General features: G+C 42.4%; 2 protein-coding genes and 1 pseudogene across 6 annotated transcripts in view; 2 read left to right on the forward strand and 1 right to left on the reverse strand.

The window, feature by feature from the left end:
• The window catches only part of FNBP4 (formin binding protein 4), a 49,380-nt gene extending 29,687 nt beyond the window's left edge, over window positions 1-19,693 (forward strand). The window contains 6 exon segments of the mRNA XM_053561757.1: window positions 5,644-5,783; window positions 5,785-5,955; window positions 6,072-6,216; window positions 6,909-7,240; window positions 16,164-16,321; window positions 18,197-19,693. Coding sequence (XP_053417732.1) covers window positions 5,644-5,783; window positions 5,785-5,955; window positions 6,072-6,216; window positions 6,909-7,240; window positions 16,164-16,321; window positions 18,197-18,287 — 1,037 coding nt within the window. The 3' untranslated portion in view covers window positions 18,288-19,693.
• LOC128565357 (MICOS complex subunit MIC26-like) lies at window positions 10,255-12,487 on the reverse strand (annotated as a pseudogene).
• A 427-nt stretch (window positions 19,694-20,120) lies between the features above and the next one.
• The window catches only part of AGBL2 (AGBL carboxypeptidase 2), a 59,947-nt gene continuing 58,884 nt past the window's right edge, over window positions 20,121-21,183 (forward strand). For 3 of the 5 annotated variants that reach the window (XM_053561758.1, XM_053561760.1, XM_053561761.1), the window contains exons 1-3: window positions 20,121-20,240; window positions 20,664-20,796; window positions 21,032-21,157. In XM_053561758.1, the coding sequence (XP_053417733.1) occupies window positions 20,761-20,796; window positions 21,032-21,157 (162 nt within the window). In that variant the 5' untranslated portion in view covers window positions 20,121-20,240; window positions 20,664-20,760. The remainder of the gene's footprint in view (window positions 20,241-20,663; window positions 20,797-21,031; window positions 21,158-21,183) is intronic. The other 2 variants (XM_053561759.1, XM_053561763.1) reach the window with 1 other exon arrangement.

The raw sequence follows: 21,183 nt of genomic DNA on the forward strand, positions 1-21,183 counted from the left end.
GTAATCAAGACTATGTTTAACCACCTTTAATCTTACAAATTTGTAGCTGCTTGTTAAAGTTGATGGCATAGGAAGACAAGAATCTGTGGGTGGTTTCTAAAGTAATAGACTTTGAAAATAAATAAAATGTAATTTGTTATAGCGTAGAGAGTGAAGAACTGAGTTATTTTGTCTTCTACTTATAAAAAAATGAGTCTTTATACTCTGCTGCTTCCCTGGTCACAGTAGAAAAGTTCTGGTGCTATACCAAATGATTTTCTTAAATAGGCTAGGAATCATCAGAGCACCTTAAATTAAAAGCCACACGTGCTTGCAGTGATAATTTTAGAACATAGGAAAAGGGCAGTTTTAATCTACTTCTTCAAGTTACAATGTATTTTACTTTCCTTTTTCATTTAGGAGACTTTCTTTTGAATTCTTTCCCTTCTTTTGGTAGCAATAATAGAAATGTCTGATAATAGATGGGGGGGTTGTTTGCTTTTTAGTAATTAATGAACTGAAGGTGCTTAATAGTGATTCCTGGGTAAATGATTCCACTCCTGACTACTTTAGTGTGATCTAAAGCCCCTGCCAAAGTTGAAAATTCTGTAGTTACCAACTCTGAATGTTCTGTGAACACATTATAGAGTTAAAGTTATTTTCTCCTTTCCAGGATGACATACGTGGTTGATCCTATCTAGTAAGAGGTGGATCTTGAACCATTCCTATCTGATTAAAACAAAACTAGTTGTGCTGTAGGAAAAACTCACTGATAGGCTGGGCACGGTGGCTCATGCCTGTAATCCTGGGAGACTGAGGCAGGAAGATCACTTGAGGTCAAGAGTTTGAGACCAGCCTGAGCAAGAATGAGGCCTGTCTCTAAATTAGCTAGGCATGGTGGCATGAGCCTGTAGTCTTAGAAATTTAGGCTGAGGCAGGAAGATTGCTTGAGCCCAGGAATTTGAGGCTACAGTGAGCTATGGATGATGCCATTGCATGCCAGCTCTGATGATAGGACACTGTCTCAGAAAAAGAAAGCCACTGATAGGTTACATTCTTAAGCCTGCCTTTCTTGAGAACCCCTAAAACAACATTATAAATTTGATCTAAAAAAAATCCAAATCTTGTCCCAAGGTCTGTTGGATTTAATTTAAGAGCATTACTGATCACTGTTATGAGTCTGTAAAGACAGTTTATAATATGGTTTTTTATCCACTGGTTTTTTATCCAGTGACTAAAACCATCTTTTAACAAAACAAAAATTTACTACAGTATGAGGAGCCAAGGACGTTTCAAAATTCTATTCATTTGTCACAATCATTTCTAATTATTTCATCGTTTCAGTGTTTGTATTTAACGTCATGTCTAAAGATGGGGTAGTATTTCAAGATATCAAACATGAAAAAAATAAAAAAAAAGATATCAAACATGTCTTATTGGGCTTACATCACTTGTGTTAAATTTAAATGCTTTTTTTTTTAAGCTCTGTGATGGAACTATTTGTGTTATTATTTACTTTAAATCTATAAACCTGCCTCTTTCAAAATACTAAATAGTTTCTCCTTGGGGGAAAATAAATGAGGACTACCTATGAATAGAAATAAAGTTGCCTAAACAAACAAGGTTATTGAAAAATTAAAAATTGGGCTTGGCGCCTGTAGCTCAGTGGTTAGGGTGCCAACCACATATACCGGAGCTGGTGGGTTCAAATCCAGCCCTGGCCTGCCAAACAACAATGACAATTACAACCAAAAAATAGCTGGGTGTTGTGGCAGGTGCCTGTATTCCCAGCTACTTGGGAGGCTGAGGCAAGAGAATCGCTTTAAGCCTAAGAGTTTGAGGTTGCTGTGAGCTGTAATACCATGGCACTCTACCCAGGGCAACAGCTTGAGACTGTCTCAAAAAATAAAAATAAAGAAAAATTAAAAATTGTAGGCTTGGCACTCATAGCTCAGCAGTTAGGGCACCAGCCACATACACAGAAGCTGGTGGGTTCAAACCCAGCCTGGGCCTGCCAAACAACAACTACAACCAAAAAAATAGCCAGGCATTGTGGCAGGCACCTGTAGTCCCAGCTACTTGGGAGGCTGAGGCAAGAGAATCGCTTAAGCCCAAGAGTTTGAGGTTGCTGTGAGCTGTGATGCAGTGGTACTCTACCGAGGGTGACATAGTGTGAGACTCTGTCTCCAAAAAAAAAAAAAAAAATGTAGTTTTAAAAATCTTTTAGCATGGGCAGTGCCTGTGGCTCAGTGAGTAGGGTGCGGGCCCCATATATGGAGGGTGGCAGGTTCGAACCTGGCCCCAGCCAAATTGTAACAAAAAATAGCCAGGCATTGTGGGTGCTTATAGTCCCAGCTACTCAGGAGGCTGAGGCAAGAGAATCGCCTAAGCCCAAGAGCTGGAGGTTGCTGTGAGCTGTGATGGCACAGTACTCTACCTAGGGCAATAAAGTGAGACTCTGTCTTTAAAGAAATGATAATAAGCTGGGCGTTATCAATAAGTAGCCTCCCAGCTACTCGGGAGGCTGAGGCAAGAGAATTGCCTAAGCCCAAGAGCTGGAGGTTGCTGTGAGTTGTGACGCTACGGCACTCTACTGAGGGCAACAAAGTGAGACTCTATCTCTAAAAAAAAATAATAATAAAATCTTCTAGCACATAAATGCTGTGCATATTATTTTAATCTCTCCTTGGACTTCCGATTTCAATATGCTCTTAAATGGCAAAATACTAACTGTATTAAATTTAGAAAGGAGAAGCATGGATATTCAAACCAGAATTTTTGAAGTTAGTTGTATTAACACTAACAGATAATTACTGATGTTAAGGCACAACCTTAAAAAAAATCACACAGCCTTTTTGGAGTATGCACATCTTTGGAGTATGCATTTATCTATATGAATGTGAAAACCTAGTCAGTCATCGCATGTAGACAACTACAACAGGATCCAAGATTCAAGCATTAATTCTAAAAGTGCTCCTTGTATGTGGCTAAATTTATCAAGTCTAGTTTAGAGGATTTACACAAGATTTAGTTAATTCTGATTAGCTTTGTTGGAGGTCATAAACCACATTATTAACCTTGAACCTACTGTTTTTCCTGTTCCCTCTACATAGCAGCGTGTCACCATCATAATTATGCCAGTGTAGCATTATGCTTCAAGATGAGAAATCTAACAATATTATAAAATCTTATTTTGTTACCATTATGTTGTGGCTAGTTTAGAGGAAGGTTTAATCCTTAAACAATTATTAATGTTCAATGTTTATTGCCTTAGTCCTAATGTAATCTGGATGTACTATTACATAATATAGGTTGCCTGGCCATAATCATACTTTATTTGTCTGAAGGTTAATGTATGAATTAATATTAGATAGAGCCAAGTAAAGAAGCATAATGAGTCATTTGAAATTTTTTAGCTGGAAAACTGTCTTTAATTGTGGAAATGTGAATCATGTTAAAGTCTTTTACATAATATATTATCTATCGGTTCCATAAAAAGAATGGGTACTCTAAAAAAGCCAAATGGGTCATGGTCGCTTTGGGTTTTCCTTATTGAGTGCCAGTGTGGTGTATTTTGAACAAAGCCACGTAAATGACCTTTTTCTTTCTCTAGAGCCTTTCATAATTGAGCTTTATTTAATCCACCACTTTGGCCATGAAATTTAACAGGTGGCCGTATCTGGGTATCTACTCCATGAGAAATGAGATTTATTTATTTTTACTGAGATTTCTAAAGTTCTTGAATTCCTGGTGTCTCATGAGGAGATCTTAGTAAAGTAGGGAGTGCTAGATGAGGAGTCATCCTTGGGCTTAGGCTCTGGCCTGGCCACTAATACCTGTATGATTTTGGGCAAGTCAGTTCCTGCCTGGGTTTCATTACCTTTAAATGAGGAGGTTGAAATAGATGATTTCTCATGTCTCTTCTACTCCTAAATTCTATGATTTTAGGGAGAAAATCCCCTTCAGCATTCCTGGGATATATATCTAATAGTCCCATATATTGTGAAACTTCCCTATTGACGATAAAGAGGGATGGGGAAGGCTACAAGTAAGTATACCCTCCTATTTTCTCTAATCTTTAAAGCTTTTCCAAGCAGAGAAAGAACAGTAATCAATGGTAGTTATTGCAAAATTTGAGGAAAGCTGATCCTGCAGGGGGTTTTTTTTGTTTGTTTATTTGAGACAATCTCAGTATGTCGCTCTCCTTAGAGTGCCATGGTGTCATAGCTCACAGCAACCTCCACTCTTGGCCTCAAGTGATTCTCTTGCCTCAGCCTCCCAAGTAGCTGGGACTACAGGTGCCTGCCACAATGCCCAGCTATTTTTAGAGACAAGGTCTCACTCTGGCTCAGGCAGGTCTTGAACCTGTGAGTGCAGGCGATCCGACCCTCTTTGGCCTCCCAGAGTGCTAGGATTACAGGCGTGAGCCACTGTACCTGGCCTTGTAGTTTTTTTATGTACAGTTTCTTAACTAAAACTTCAGCAACAGCAATTTTAAATTCTCTGCATCTTCAAACACCTCTCTCTTAACATCTGAATTATTTACTTTTATTATTTGTCTTCCAAAATTTCCCATTTCCCATTACAAACCTAAAGTACCTCCCAATTTGTGTTGCTGTGATTGACCATGTGAATGTAATTTACAAAAATGTGTGAAGGAAGGATAAAGTCCACAGTAGCACTTTTTATTTTTAAAACTTACTAACTCAGGCTGAATGCTGATGGCTTATGTCTATAATCCTAGCATTGTGGGAAGATCACTTGAGGCTAGGAGTTTGAGACCATCCTGGGCAACATAGTAAGACTCCCATCTGTATAAAATATTTAAAAATTAGCCATGCATGTGGATGCATGCACCTGTAATATCAGCTACGTGGGAGGATTACTTAAACCCAGGAGTTAAAGGCTATAGTGATTTATGATTATACCACTGCACTTGAGCTTGGGTAACAGATGGAAACCCTGTCTCTGGGAGGGAGGGGTACTCAAAAAAAAAAGCCCCACAACATAATATATTTTGAATAGTTAATCCTCTGGATCATCACCACTCAGAAAGTACATGGGTGGTACTTTCAGTATTGCAAATGCGCTTTGTAACACTCAACACTTTCACTTTTGAAATAAAAAGACCTCAGGACGGCACCTGTGGCTCAAAGGGCTAGGGCGCCAGCCCCATATGCCAGAGGTGGTGGGTTCAAACCCAGCCCTGGCCAGAAACTGCAAAAAAAAGAAAAGAAATAAAAAGACCCCAGCATATTACCTTCTGCTATTTCCAACCAAAAACTTCAAACTGCAGATTCAGATAACTGAATTTCTCATTGAGTTGATATGATATTCATCATTTACTCATCCATGAATCTGGACCCAAAGGTCAAACTATTACAATACAGCAGGGGAAGTGCTATGAGGTTCATAAATTTACTTCTCATGAAAATCGTTTCCAAACTGAGTTCATATTTTAATGGCATCAGTGTAGAGAATTAGATGGCCTGTGAGTCAGATTTTTGTTAAGAGCAGCTAGTCCCTGTTTAAAATGGCTTTCTATATTCTTCACATTGTGCTAAATTCCTATAGGTGTTTGACTCTTGATCAATTGAATGTTTCTGATTATAAGCCAGGGAGTTTTTGTTTTCCTTTTTCTCTAACTCTTATCTGTTTTCATAGGTTCTCTTTGTAAAGAATCCTTTTCTGGTCAAGTTTCTTCGGCATCACTTATGCCACTTACTCCATTCTGGACCCTCCTTCAGTCAAATGTTCCTGTGCTTCAACCTCCATTACCCTTGGAAGTGCCACCACCCCCGCCGCCCCCCCCCAGAATCGCCTCCGCCACCTCCTCCCCCACCTCCTCCTATAGAAGATGGAGAGATCCAAGAGGTGGAGATGGAAGATGAAGGGAGTGAGGAGCCTCCTGCCCCAGGAACAGAGGAGGATACTCCTTTGAAACCCTCAGCACAAACCACAGTTGTAACTAGCCAGGTAAGTAGTAGGTTTTGAAATTTGGGGGAGTAGAGCCGGATTGACACCATGTTTTGTTTTAGAAGAGTATGTTTAACCAAGTCCTTCAGCCACTGACCAGAATGTTTGTATTTCAGAGTTCAGTTGATTCAGCCATTTCTAGTTCCCCTTCCACTAAAGCAATAAAGAGAAAAGCTACAGAAATTAGTACTGCTGTGGTTCAGAGGTCAGCAACCATCGGCAGTTCTCCAGTCCTCTACAGCCAATCAGCTATAGCTACAGGTAAGTGTGGTGATTAAAGTGTGGTTTTTCTCAATGCATTTGTTTTCCATGTTTCCAGCAGTAGATGTCATAAATGAAGACATGTTGAAGAAATGTTAAAGGCTTTTGATTATAAAAACTTCCTTTCAGCCTGGCACCGTGGCTCACATTTCATCGTAGCACTCTGGGAGGCTGAGGTGGGTGGATTGCCTGCACTCACAGGTTCAAGACTAGCCTGAGCTAGAGGAAGACCTGGTCTCTAAAAAATAGCCATGAGTTGTGGCGGGCACCTGTAGTCCCAGCTACTTGGGAGGCTGAGGCAAGAGAATCACTTTAAGCCCAAGAGTCTGAGGTTACTGTGAGCTATGATGCCACGGCACTCTGCCGAGGGTAACAAAGTGAAACTGTCTCAAAAAAAAAAAAAAAAAAAGGTCCTTTCTCTTACTAAAATATCAACTGTAAACAGTTTGGCATTTATCCTTCCAGATTGTTTTCTGTTCATTTACGTACATCAGAGATTTTGTTGTTTTAAGTAAAAGCTAAGGTATTAAAAAGTAAATATTTTCCTGCTAACAAATATGGCTATATTTTTTGAGAAAAAGGTAATATTGGAATCATTTTGTAGGTGATCTAACCCGCAATTCCTTTTTTTTCTTCCTCTGTTCTTATCAGAGTGTCCTTTTTATAGTATCATTTTATGTTTTCTGTGTTAGGTCACCAGGTAACAGGGATTGGAAACCAGGCAACAGGGATTGGACATCAGACAATTCCAGTTAGCCATCCTGCAGCAGGATTGGGCCATCAAGCCAGAGGAATGAGCTTACAGTCAAATTACCTTGGACTAGCAACAGCACCTGCAATTATGAGTTATGCTGAATGTTCTGTCCCAATCGGAGTGACTGCTCCATCACTGCAGCCACTCCAGGCTCGAGGTGCTGCGCCTGCTACTGCTGTGATAGAACCACCACCCCCTCCTCCTCCTCCTCCACCACCAGCTCCCAAAGTGCCACCACCTGAGAAGACAAAAAAAGGGAAGAAAGATAAGGTATGATAAACCTCTGGTTAAAAGACTTTTTTTTTTTTTTTTTCTTTTCTTTTCTTTATTGTTGGGGATTCATTGAGGGTACAATAAGCCAGGTTACACTGATTGCAATTGTTAGGTAAAGTCCCTCAAAGACTTTTATTTTTAAAAATGTATTGAGGTTGTATTCATCTAACATAAAATTAACTATTTTCAAGTGTATTCCGTTCAGTCACAATATTGTACCACTTCCACATCTGTCTTGTAAAACAAGAATTTCTTTTTTTTTTTTTTTCTTTTTAGAGACAGAGTCTCACTTTATCACCCTCGGTAGAGTGCTGTGATGTCACAGCTCACAGCAACCTCCAATCCTGGGTTTAGGCGATTCTCTTGCCTCAACCTCCCAAGTAGCTGGGGCTACAGGCACCTGCCACAACACCCAGCTATTTTTTTGTTGCAGTTTGGCCGGGGCTGGGTTTGAACCCACCAACCTTGGTATATGGGCCCCGTGCCCTACTCACTGAGCCACAGGCACCTCCCCGTAAAACAAGAATTTCTTATTTTTCTTTTTCTTCTTCTTTTTTTTTTTTGAGACAGAATCTCATTTCATCACTCTTGGTAGAGTGCTCTGGCATCACAGGTCATAGCAACCTCCAGCTCTTGGGTTTAACCAATTCTCTTGCCTCAGCCCCCCGAGTACCTGGGACTATAGGTGCCAGCCACACACCATGCCTGGCTATTTTTCAGAGATGGGGTCTCACTCTAGCTAGCTCAAGCTGGAACTTGTGAGTTCAGGTGACCTGCCCTCCTCACCTCCTCAGCCTTCCAAGTACCTGGGACTAGAGGCGCCCTCCACAATACCCAGTTAGCCTTGTTTTTTTGTTGTTGTTGCTGTGGGGTTTTGTTTTGTTTTGTTTTGTTTTTGAGGCAGAGTCTCATTTCGTCACTCTTGGTGGAGTGCTCTAGCATCACAGCTCACAGCAACCTCAAACTCTTGGGCTTTTTGCCTCAGCTTCCCAAGTAGCTGGGACTATAGGCACCCACCACAACACCCAGCTATTTTTTGGTTGCAGTTGTCATTGTTTAGCAGGCGCTGGCCGGGCTTGAACCTGCCAGCCTCTGTGTATGTGGCCAGGGCCCTGCTCACTGAGCTGTGGGTGCCGTACTAGTTTTTCTATTTTTAGTAGAGAAAGAGTCTCACTTTTTCTCAAGCTGGCCTTGAACTCCTGAGTTCAAGCAGTCCACGTACCTGGACCTCCCAGAGTGCTGGGATTACACACGTGAGCCACCACACCCAGAGAAAACAACATTTTCTCTCTTTTTTTTTTTTTCTTCCTTTTTTTCTTTTTTTAGAGACAGAGGCTTACTTTGTCACCCTCAGTAGAGTGCTGTGGCGTCACAGCTCACAGCAGCCTCTAGCTTTTGGGCTTAGGCAATTATCTTGCCTCAGCCTTCTGAGTAGCTGGGACTACAGGTGCCCACAGTGCCCAGCTATTTTTTGTTGCAGTTCGGCCGGGGTCAGATTCGAACCCACCACCCTCGGTATATGGGGCCGGCACCCTACTCACTGAGGCACAGGCGCTGCCCCTCAAAACCACATTTTCATTAGCCATAAAGAGCACTCTGTACCCATAATGCAGTCACTCTCCATTAGCTTTTCTCTCATCCTGTGGAAACCACCAGGGTGCTTTTTGTCTCTAGATTTACCAATTCTGGATAGTTCATATAAATGGAATCTTGCCATAATGTAAGCTTAGAGTGCCATGGCACCACAGCCCACAGCAACCTCAGACTCCTGGGCTCAAGTGATTCTCTTGCCTCAGTCTTCCAGGCAGCTGGAACCACAGGTGCCTGTCACAATGCCTGGCCATTTTTTGTTGTTGCAGTTGTCTTTATTGTTTTAGCAGGCCCTAGCCAGGTTTAAACCTGCCAGGCTCAGTGTATGTGGCCAGCGCCCTACCCACTGAGTCACAGGAGCCACCCTTTGTTGTTTTTTTTTTGTTTGTTTGTTTTTTGTAGAGACAGAGTCTCACTGTACCGCCCGAGGGTAGAGTGCCGTGGCGTCACAGGGCTCACAGCAACCTCCAGCTCTTGGGCTTACGCGATTCTCTCGCCTCAGCCTCCCGAGCAGCCTTTGTTTTTTATTTTTATTATGCCTATCCTTTGTTTTTTTTATTTATTTATTTATTTATTTTTTTGTAGAGACAGAGTTTCACTTTACGGCCCTAGGTAGAGTGCCATGGCATCACATAGCTCACAGTAACTTCTAACTCTTGGGCTTAAGCGATTCTCTTGCCTCAGCCTCCCAAGTAGCTGGGACTACAGGTGCCCGCCACAACACCTGGCTATTTTTTTTGTTGCAGTTCCGCCGGGGCAGGGTTTGAACCCACCACCCTCGGTATATGGGGCCAGCACCTTACCAACTGAGCCACAGCTGCCGCCCTGTTTTTTATTTTTATTATGCCTATCCTGGTGGGTATGAAGTAGTTATCTCATTGTGGTTTTGATTTCCATTTCTCTCATAACTAATTATGTTGAACTTTTTTAATTTTCTTAGCCATTTATATATCGTCATTGGAGAAATACCTGTTCAGGTCCTTTGCCTATTTTTTAATTGGGTTTCTTTTTTTGTTTTCTCTGTGAATTGTAAGAGCTCTATGTGTAGTCCAGGTATAAGACCCTTATATGGTTTGCAACTATTTTCTCCTTACCTGTTAGCCTTATTTTTGTTTGTTCGTTGTTGTTTTTTTGTCTTTTGCAGACCAAATGTTTTAAATTTATGCAAAGTTCAATCGTCATTTCTTTTTTAAGAACTTTATAGTTCTTTGCATTAATATAGGCCATTGATTCATTTGGGTTGATTTTTTTTTTAACTTGGATTTTAATTATGTGCATAAATAGCAACATGAGCATGAAGAATTCTAAGGCTTATACATTATCTCTAGGTGACAGGATTTCAGATTAGTTTGCTTGTAGAAAAATATCACCCAAGATAAAAGAGGCCTAGTGTAGTTTTTCCTGGTGAAGCATGCCAGTTTAATACAGTCAATACTGACTTCTCTGCCATTTGTCTGTAGAAGTAATTAATTTACTGTATGGAGTTTCCAATGTTTGCCTGTATCTGATTAAAATGGGCAGAGCATGGAGTTTTCTACTTATTTCCAGTTGAATTCTTCACATTTCCTGGCTTTTGAAAGTTCCCCTTCCACAAATCTTCTACAACTATGTATCCTTGCAAACCCCAGTCATATAATTTCTCCCACCAACCTGGACAAATGCGATGGCTTGTTGTGAATAATAGATAGAGGCAGCTAATCCCATGAAACCAGGTGGATACACCAGCTTTTTTATTTTTGAACCTCCTAGCCAAAAGGAGTCCAACAAGGCCAGCGAAACCAATAACAACGCCAAGTCTTAGGGAAAACCCAGGCCGGGCATGTTGGAGATATTCATAGCTGTCTAACCCAAATTGAACCAAACTTTGCATCTTGAGCTTAGTTTGGGAGTATGTTTCTCGACACCAACTTGTATATGGCTTGCAGTGATTTTGCAGCTGTGAGATGCTTTCTTCAAGTTGGGTCCGTGACTCCTCCACATATTTGGATTGACCCTCTGGAACTGAGTAGAGTGAAAAGTCATTAATCTTCATTGGATTTGTGGGGGGGGTGAGTCCTTTTTTGGTGCTGCATAGACTTTGAAGGTGAGCAAGCTCAGGCTGGCCGGCCCCACGGACTTCTAAAGTACCTTGAACATGTCATTGGCAGCAGTGGCTCTTGCAGGATCTGGTATTTCTTTTTCTTTTCTTTTCTTTTCTTTTTTTTTTTGAGACAGCCTCAAGCCGTTGCCCTGGGTAGAGTGCCGTGGGTAGTGTCAACAGCTCACAGCAACCTCCAACTCCTGGGCTTAAGTGATTCTCTTGCCTTAGCCTCCCAAGTAGCTGGGATTACAGGCGCCTGCTACAATGCCCAGCTATTTTTTGGTTGTAGTTGTCATTGTTGTTTGGCAGGCCCAGCCTGTATTCAAACACGCCAGCTCTGGTGTATATGGCTGGCGCCTTAGCCGCTTGAACTACAGGCGCCGAGCCTGAGTTAATATTTAATATTTCTGTATGATGTGAAATAGAGGTCCTAGAGGTCCAACTTGATTCAAGACATGGCACTCTTGTCAGATAAGTTGAACAAAACATACAGGTTTTTTTGTTGTTGTTGTTGTTGTTTTGAGACAGAGCCTCAAGCTTTTGCCCTAGGTAGAGTGCATGGCATCACAGCTCACAGCAACCTCTGACTAATGAGCTCAAGAGATTCTCCTGCCTCCGCCTCCAAAGTAGCTGGGACTACGGGCACCCATCACAACACCCGGCTATTTTTTTGTGGCATTTGTCATTGTTGTTGACTTGGCACAGGCTGGATTTGAACACAACACCTGGCTATTTTTTGGTTGCAGCTGTCATTGTTTGGCAGGCCCGGGCTGGATTCGAACCCGCCAGCTCGCGTGTATGTGGCTGGCGCCTTACCACTTCAAGCCAACATATAGGTTTATTTCTGCACTCTTTTCTCTCTCTCTTTTTTTTTGCAGTTTTTGGGCCTGGGCTAGGTTTGAACCCACCACCTCCAATATATGGGGCCAGCACCGTACTCCTTAAGCCACAGGCACCACCTATTTCTTCACTCTTAATTAATGTTTTTCATTTATTGGTATTCCTGTCATTGTGCCAGTACTATACTGAGGTTTTTGTTGAGGAGGGGGTTTAAATTTGTTTTTCATTTATTATTTATTTTTTCAGACAGAGCCATACTATGTTGACCTTGGTAGAGTGCCGTAGTGTCAAAGCTCGTAGCAACTTCAAACTCTTGGGCTTAAGAGATTCTCTTGCCTCAGCCTCCCAAGTAGTTGGGACTACAGGCACCCGTCACAACACCTGGCTATTTTTTTGTTGCATTTGTCATTGTTGTTGAGCTGGCCCAGGCTGGATTTGAACCCACCAGACTCAGTGTATGTGGCTGGTGCCATAACCACTGTGATTCGGGTGCCGAGCCTAAAGTTTTAACCTTTTTTTTTTGAGACAGAGTTTCACTGTGTCACCCTTGGTCGAGTGCAATGGCATCACAGCTCACAGCAACCTCAAACTCTTGGGCTTAAGCAATTCTCTTGCCTAAGCCTCCCAAGTAGCTGGGACTACAGGCACCTGCCATGATGTCCAGCTATTTTTGTTGCAGTTGTCATTGTTTAGCTGGCTGGGCTAGGTTCAAACCCGCCACCCTAGGTGTATGTGCCTGGCACCGTAACCACTGTGCTATGGACACCAAGCCTCATGTAATCATTTATTTTTTTTTAATTTGTTTATTATTTAATTTAATATTTATTTATTTTTTAGTGACAGAGTCTTAAGTTTATCGCCCTCGGTAGAGTGCTGTGTTGTCACAGCTTGTAGCAACCTCCAACTCCTGGGCTTAGGCAATTCTTGTGCCTCAGCCTCTGGAGTAGCTGGGACTACAGGCACTTGCCAGAATGCATTGCTACTATTTGTTGCAGTTTGGCCGGGGCCAGTTTTGAACGTGCCACCCTCAGTATATGGGGCTGGCTCCCTACCCAGTGAGCCACAGGCATCACCGCCATGCAATCATTTATTAATCTATCTTTACTTTTATTCATTTGATTGCATGCTAATCTAGAATGGATCTTGTTGGAAGGGTATAGTATGCAGTAAGGTTGTGCCAAAGGCAAAATGACAGAATAGAACGTGGTATTTGAAGTTCTGAGCATGAAACATGAGCATTCATTTCCCTAGAAAGTTAATTACTATTGATAATATAGAGTATTTGGCAGGGAGCCAAGGAACCTAGAAAGACTAAAAATATTAAGCTTCTTTCTCAGAATTTGGGGGACTTTATTCAGGAAATCTGCTTCAAGTACAAGTAGAAAATCACCTTATCTAGTCCTAACAGAATTACAGCATTTAGTCATACCTATTCCTACTTGTGATACTAACAGTATAACATGGTCGGGTCTTCAGACACATGTTTCTCTTCAAAAATAGTGACAACAGGGCAACGCCTGTGGCTCAGTGAGTAGGGCGCCGGCCCCATATGCCGAGGGTGGCGGGTTCAAACCCAGCCCCAGCCAAACTGCAACAACAACAAAAAAAGTAGCCGGGCATTGTGGCTGGCGCCTGTAGTCCCAGTTGCTCGGGAGGCTGAGGCAAGAGAATCGCATAAGCCCAAGAGTTAGAGGTTGCTGTGAGCCGTGTGACGCCACGGCACTCTACCAGAGGGTGGTACAGTGAGACTCTGTCTCTACAAAAAAAAAAAAAAAAATAGTGACAACAATTGGTCTTAGCAATCTCTAATTTTTAGTCAGGTGTTTTCCCTAAGGGGTTAGGATTTAGCAGTGAATCAGACAAAAATCTGCTTTTGTAGAGCTTTTCTTCTGGCAAGGGATGAAGTGGGAAACAGATAAGGAAAAAATATATATGTTAAGTGCTTTTAATCCTTTGAAGAGTGTGCTGAGAAACCAAATCTACCAGTTGAGGTGTGCATCAGTTTCAACAACCATTACCGTACCTGGGGCATACTGGTACCGTTTCCCCGAAAATAAGACCTACTTACAGGAAAGATAAGACGTCCCCTCAAAATAAGACCTAGCGCATCTTTGGGAGCAAACCTTAATATAAGACACTGTCTTATTTTCGGGGAAACAGGGTAGTTCTTTGGTTTCTTACTAATCAAAATAATTCACCCAGGCTGATACCAGTTATTTTAGGTACAAATGAAAAATCCTGAGAACCAATGGTATGATGCTTATAGACTCTAAGTAGTAAGGTAACAGTAAGGCGTGTCATCAAGTTTTTTTTTTTTTTTTTTTCTTTAGAGAGACAGAGTCTCACTTTATCCCCCCTCGGAAGTGTGGCCTCATACAGGCCTCATACAGCTCACAGCAACCTCCAACTCCTGGGCCTAGGCGATTCTCTTGCCTCAGCCTCCTGATTAGCTGGGACTACAGGCACCCATCACAACGCCTGGCTATTTTTTTGTTGTAATTTGGCCGCGGCCGAGTTTGAACCCACCACCCTCGGTATATGGGGCCGGCACCCTATCCACTGAGCCACAGGCGCCGCCTGTCATCAAGTTTTTGTTTGCAAAATGATTGCTTACAGGTATTGTTCACTCACACCCAAAAGGTTAAAAGCATTGAGTTATTGACATTGTAGGTGGGAAGGAAAGTAAAAGCAGTGGAGAAAAAATAAAAGGGAACAGAAATCTTTGGAAGGCAGAGCTTTTATAGATAATGCATTTAGGGAAGGTCTCTTCACTACTGTGCCATTGAGCTCCCAGCAACCTCCAACTCCTGGGCTTAGGGAATTCTCTTGCCTCAGCCTCCTGAGCAGCTGGGACTACCAGCACCCACCACAACGCCCGGCTATTTTTTGGGTTGCAGTTCAGCCAGGACCAGGACCTCTCTGTATATGGGGCCAGAGCCCTATCCAGTGAGTCACAAGCACTGCCCTTTATTTTTTATTTTTATTTATTTATATTTTTTTTTGTGGTTTTTGGCCAGGGCTAGGTTTGAACCCTCCACCTCAGGCATATGGGACCGGCGCCCTACTCCTTGAGCCACAGGCGCCCCCCCACCCTTTTTTTTTTTTTTTTATAAAGATAGTCTCACTATATCACCCTCGGTAGGGTGCTGTGGCATCATAGCTCACAGCAACCTCAAACTCTTGGGCTCAAGCGATTCTCTTGCCTCAGCCTCCAGAGTAGCTGCGACTACAGGCGCCCGCCACAACGCCCAGCTATCATTTGGTTGCAGTTGTCATTGTTTAGTTGGCCCCACTAGGTTCGAACCCGGCAGCCTTGGTGCATGTGGCGGGTTGTAACTACTGTGCTATGGATGCCCAGCCAGCAGTTGCCATTGTTCTTTAGCTGGCCTGGGCTGGGTTCGAACCTGCCAGCCTCAGTGCAAGTGGCTGGTGTCATAACCACTGTGCTATGGGCATTGAGCCTTTTTTTTTTTTTTCCACTACTAAAGTACATGTTTATTATAGGTAGTTTGTATAATGAAAGTAAGACTGAAGAAGAAAAATAAGATTTATTATATACCCTGTCTTAGTATTAACCTAATCATCAATAGTTACAGTCTTAAGGGTGTTTGTTTTTGAGACAGAGTTTCACTATGTCACCTTTGGTAGAGTGCTATGGCGTCACAGCTCACAGCAACTTCCAATTCTTGGGCTAATAAACCGATTCTCTTGCCTCAGCCTCCCAAGTAACTGCGACTACAGGTGCCAGCCACAATACCCAGCTATTTTTTGTTGCAGTTGTCAATTGTTGTTTCACTGGTCCCAGCTGGGTTTGAACATGCCACCCTTGTTATATGTGGCTGGTACCGTAACCACTGTGCTACAGGCACTGAGCTGTTTTATGGGTGTTTTTAGCCAACCCTTTTGGTTTAAAGTTGATAGAATTTCTGACAAGAACTTAGAGTAGTACTTATTTTCTGTATATGTTATTATAATCAAGTCTACTTGATTACGGTCTACTTATTCCTTAGAACTAGCAAAAGTTCTTGATTTCCAGTGTATAAGACTCATTTCTTAGGTTGGGTACAGTGGTTCACCCTTATAATACTAACATTCTGGGAGGCTGAGGCTGGAAAATCATTTGAGCTCAGAAGTTTGTGACCATCTGAAGCAAAAGCAAGCTACCATCTCCACAAAAAAGTTAAAAAATTAACCCATTGTGGTACACACCTGTAGTCCCAGCTACTTGGGAGACTGATGTGGGAAAATTGCTTGAGTCCAGGAGTTTGAGGTTGCAGTGAGCTATGATGACACCACTGCACTCTATACCTAGAATGATAGAGGGCGACTCTGTCTTAAAAAAGGGGCGAGGGGGTGTCATTTCTTTAGTTTACATATTATATTCCCTCTGACCTTTAATCTTCGTTATAGGCAAAGAAGAGTAAAACCAAAATGCCATCTTTAGTAAAGAAGTGGCAGAGTATTCAGCGTGAGTTAGATGAAGAGGACAATTCTAGTTCCAGTGAAGAAGACCGGGAATCAACTGCACAGAAGCGAATTGAAGAGTGGAAACAGCAGCAGCTGGTTAGGTAAAAAGAAAGGGGATTACAGAGGGGGTTGATCGTGGTGGTACTAGTTGTATTAGTACAGTCATATTCTTAAGATTGCACCCCTTAATTTTTGCTATTCTTTATAAACTTACCTAAAACAGCTTTTCTTTTAAAAAAAAAAAAAAAAAAAACAGAATCTTGCTTTGTTACTCTCAGTAGAGTGCTGTAGCATCATAGCTCACAGCAACCTCAAACTCTTGGGCTTAAGCATTTCTCTTGCCTCAGCCTCCTGAGTAGCTGGGACTACAGGCACCTGCCATGATGCCTGGCTACTTTTAGAGACAAGAGTCTTGCTTTTACTCAGGCTGGTCTCAAGCCTGTGAGCTCGGTTTAATCTACTTGCTTCAACCTCCAGCCACTGAGCCCAGAAAACCGCTTTTAATTCATAGCATGATTTTCCTATAAAAATTGTGGGTGGGGGGGGCACCCATAGCTCAGTGGTTAGGGTGCCAGTCACATGCACTAGGTCTGGGGGTGGGTTCGAACCTGGCCCTGAGCCTGCTAAACAAAGAAACAAACACAAATAGCCAGGCGTTGTGGCAGGCACCAATAGTCCCAGCTACTTGGGAGTCTGAAGTAAGAGAATCGCTTAAGCTCAAGAGTTTGAGGTTGCTGTGAGCTATGACACCACGGCACTTTACTGAGGGAAACAAAGTGAGACTCTGTCTCAAAAAAAAAAAAAAAAAACTGTGTTCTAGAGATTTTTTTTAAAATCAGAAATATCAGAGTTGTGGGCATTGCATGTGGCTCAGTGAGTAGGGTGCCACCCCAGAGTGCCAGGATTACAGGTGTGAGTCACCATACCCAGCCTCATAAATTTTAGAAAGAGGCCAGGAGTGGTGTCTGACGCCTGTAATCCTAGCACTCTGGGAGGCCAAGGCAGGAGGAGCCCTTGAGTGAGCTTAGGAGACCCTGTTTCTACTCAAAATAGAAAAAAATAGCAGGGTGTTGTGGCGGGTGCCTGTAGTCCCAGCTACTTGGGAGGCTGAGATAAGAGAATCAGTAAGCCCAGGAGTTTGCGATTATTGAGAGCTATGAAGCCACGGCACTCTACCCAGGACATTTGAGTGAGACTCTGTCTCCAGACAAAAATAACCATCTCATAAATATTGATGTCTGATTTCAAGTTCACATCTGATAGTTTCTATCTTAATTTGAATTTATGAAAGGGTCCAGTGCGCCCATGCTGGTAATTGCAAGATGGAATTTGAGTTTTAATACATACAAATAAAATTGCTCAAAAGAGGGCGGCACCTGTGGCTCGGTGGGTAGGGCCCTGGCCCCATATACCGAGGGTAGCGGGTGCCTGTAGTCCCAGCTACTCGGGAGGCTGAGGCAAGAGAATCGCCTAAGCCTAGGAGTTGCAGGTTGCTGTGATCTGTGTGATGCCACAGCACTCTACCCAGGGCAATAAAGTGAGACTCTGTCTCAAAAACAAAATTGCTCAAAAGAGAAACTTTAACATTAGTTCCAAGGGTCCTCTGATGACATATATTCAAGATCAAATATATCCACCTTAAAGAATTGTGCTTTGTATGTGCTAAGGAGAAAAACTTTAGAAAGAAGGTGTTTTATTCCTTCAGTATGGCTTTAATGGTTATTGGAGATATGTTTTTATATAAAATATATACTTAGATGTGTACATAAAATGAGTGTATATAGATGTGTGTTTGGTTGGCCTATCAATTCAAAAATTTGAAGAACATGCTTAAATTTAGTTGAGAAACTTAAGAATATTTTATAAACTGGCATGATAAAGTTTTCAGTTTTAGAGGTGAGAGGTTTTTATTTGCTAGGGAGTGAGCACTTTTGTTCTTTCTTTCCAGTGAAGTAATCTGTATGTTGTTTTAACAGTGGCATGGCAGAGAGAAATGCTAATTTTGAAGCCCTTCCTGAGGATTGGCGAGCAAGACTGAAGAGAAGGAAAATGACTCCAAACACATAGTTTTTAAATCTAGAAAAAATTTTAATTTGTTTTGTGTTTATTTCAGAGTCTTAACCAGTTTTACTGTTGTCAAATAAACTATAAATGTTGAGGGGGGAGAGCATATGAACTTCCTGGTCAAGAACATATGATACAAAGTTTTCATACTTGTGAATTGTAATTTGTGTGTTTTGCTGAAAGGTGAGGTGATTGGAATTGCTTTGACCTGGCTGCCTTTATTATCACACTGGCAAAACTTAGCATGTTAGGTATATTAACCTCATCAATTTTGAGGAACGTGTGGCACACAAATCTGATACTTCAGTGGGGCTCAATGGCAAAAAGTGAAGAACTTTTCTGCCTGATAGGTTAGTTTAGTTCTAGTGTGGCACAGGCTCTCAGTGACTTCTAACCCCAGAACAAGTGCAATTCAGAAGGCAGCTCTGTATTTGACTTTGCTTAACTGGGATTACCAGGATCTCTTTCTGACCTCTTCCCCTAGTCTGCCACCCCTGAAGTGCTGTCAGGTGGTTATCTTGTGCTGATAGTTGGCCACAGTCTTTAAATAGTTCTTTCTGACCAACTCTAGAACTGATGGCTCAGTCATTTCACACACTAGGGGACATATTTAAATTTTAATACAAGCAGTAACAGCTTGTGTTCCTATCCTTGATTTTGAGAATTTACCCCTTGAGTATGTGCAGCAAAAGTCGCTCTGTATCAATGTGTCTTAGTTGTCTTACCCTGGTCCAAAATTTACCTCTCTTTGTGTGAATATTGTCTCCATAAAATTCCAGTATTTAAAAAGCAGTTTACTGTTCTGTACATTCTATTGGTACCACAATCAGGTAAAAGTCACTTTAAACTGAAGAAAAGGCAAATTGTGTTTTAAAACTGTTTGTATTTCTCCAGTTTTTGACCTTGTAAATTTGTATATATGCACTAATAAAGCTTTTTTTATACTTCTGATTGGTTATCCTTTTGCTCTTCGAAGCCTGGTAACCCCTGATTATGTAACCAGGACTTATTTTAAGTCAATTCTTAATTGTTTTTTTCTAATCAAATACAGTGCAAGGCATGTGCAAACCAATTGAACTGCTTTCAGGAAAAGAACAGCAGGATCTTGGGTAGGAATGGAGGGGGTTTGGTGGGGCAGGGTTAGAAAACAGGCCTCTAGTACCAGAAGGTGCTGTATGACTTAAATTTGGTTTGTACTCTATGATATTAGCTTAATATTTGACCTATTTAAGTCCTGGAAATAATGTAATGTGTTAAAAAATAAAGGTGCTTTATAGCTTTTCTCTTTCCCACTCTTGATTCTAAAGGTAATAGATAAAGCTGCCATCATATAAAGTTAACCAAAGATAATAATTTGAATTTTATTCCAGTATATTTCTATGCATATAATTAAATTTTGTTCAAACTAATGAGTTGAATTGCGTGTTATTTATTTGGCTAACTTCGTTTCTTGTGATTTTTCAATGTAGAAGGTAATTTTTCCTTCTACCTATAGTGTGAAGAGAATAAATGTGAGGTGAAAGGGGAAGCAGTTCCCTTGGAGCAAAGCATTTAGCAGTTACCTAAAGCTAAGGAACTGCAAACGAGCTGGGAAATACGTTGAAGACTACTGGTATTGTACTCATCAATCCAATTTCGATCCCCAGATTAGGGCTATAAAGTATGAAGGAAGAGTAAGTCTAAACCGCCAGCACCCGCCACACTTGACCTTCCCAGGGTTCCCCGCGCTGTCCTTGGGGGCGGGGCCCAGCTCCCCGGAAACGCCAGATTGCCCCACCCTCCCGCTTCCTGCTCGGTTGCTAGGCTACCCAGGCCCTCACAGAAAAGCCGTGGTGGGTGAGGGCTGCAGCATATCCTCTCTCTGGTACGCTGACGGCTTCCCGGCTATCCCAGGCTTCTCTGCTGCCGCTGGCCTTGCGCCCACCTTTGCTGCCCGGGACAAGCTGGGGCTTGGAGGTGGTTGTACCTTTCGTCTTCCTTCTTAGGACATTTCTGTTTACCCTACTGTCTCCAACCCATATGAAACCTCTCCACCTTCCCCGGGCCAAACAGCTGGGAACCAATTCCTAAATTCCCTTTTCAGGGCGCACCCTCCCGACCCCTGACCTTTCTATTCCATGTACCCGGAGACGACTTGGCCTTATGCCCTACCCTCACCTTCGCTTTCCCGTAGCATCCTGGTGGCAGGTGTCTCCCTTCTCAGGGAGCGGGAAGCGTGGGGCCGGGCCCGGACGCATAGCTCTTCCTGATCTTCAGGTGCGCCTCCCAGCTCGAGGAGGGAACCACCAGCTGGGTTTCCTCAAGCGAAAAGCTGGATGTAGGGTGGAGGAAGAAGAGCTACCGACAGTTTTTCTTAATTGTCCTGTTCTGGCTTTGTAGCGTCTCCTGCGTAATCAGCTGCTTATTTGGAAAGTGGGCAGGAGGTGCATCTGGATGCCAATGTCACTGACTGGTCATCATACCATGCAGAAGTAACATGTTCCCAGCATTGGAAACAGAGCTGAAGCAGGAGGTTGGTACACACCCCTCTCTGTGAACTCCGCAGAAATCCAATACTAGATCACAAGGGATATTCTGGTAGCAGGATATCCCTTTTTCTAGCTGGAGGTCTTGATTCCCAAGATACAATAACGTGTATGAATGTCTTGGTTTGTATATAGAAATTCTCGAGTACACAGTCCAATCAATGCTTGTGTACTTTCTTCTTCTTTTTTTGTTTTTTTTTTTTTTTTGTTTGTTTGAGACAGAGTCTCACTTGGTCACCCTTGGTAGAGTGTTTTTCAGAGATGGGGTCTCACCTTGCTCAGTCTGGTCTTGAACTTCTGAGCTCTGGCAATCCAACCACCTGGGCCTCGCAAGTGCTGGGATTACAGGTGTGAGCCACTGAACCTGGCCTGCT

The sequence above is a fragment of the Nycticebus coucang genome, chromosome 14 (assembly GCF_027406575.1).
Source record: "Nycticebus coucang isolate mNycCou1 chromosome 14, mNycCou1.pri, whole genome shotgun sequence".
Classification (NCBI taxonomy): domain Eukaryota; kingdom Metazoa; phylum Chordata; class Mammalia; order Primates; family Lorisidae; genus Nycticebus; species Nycticebus coucang.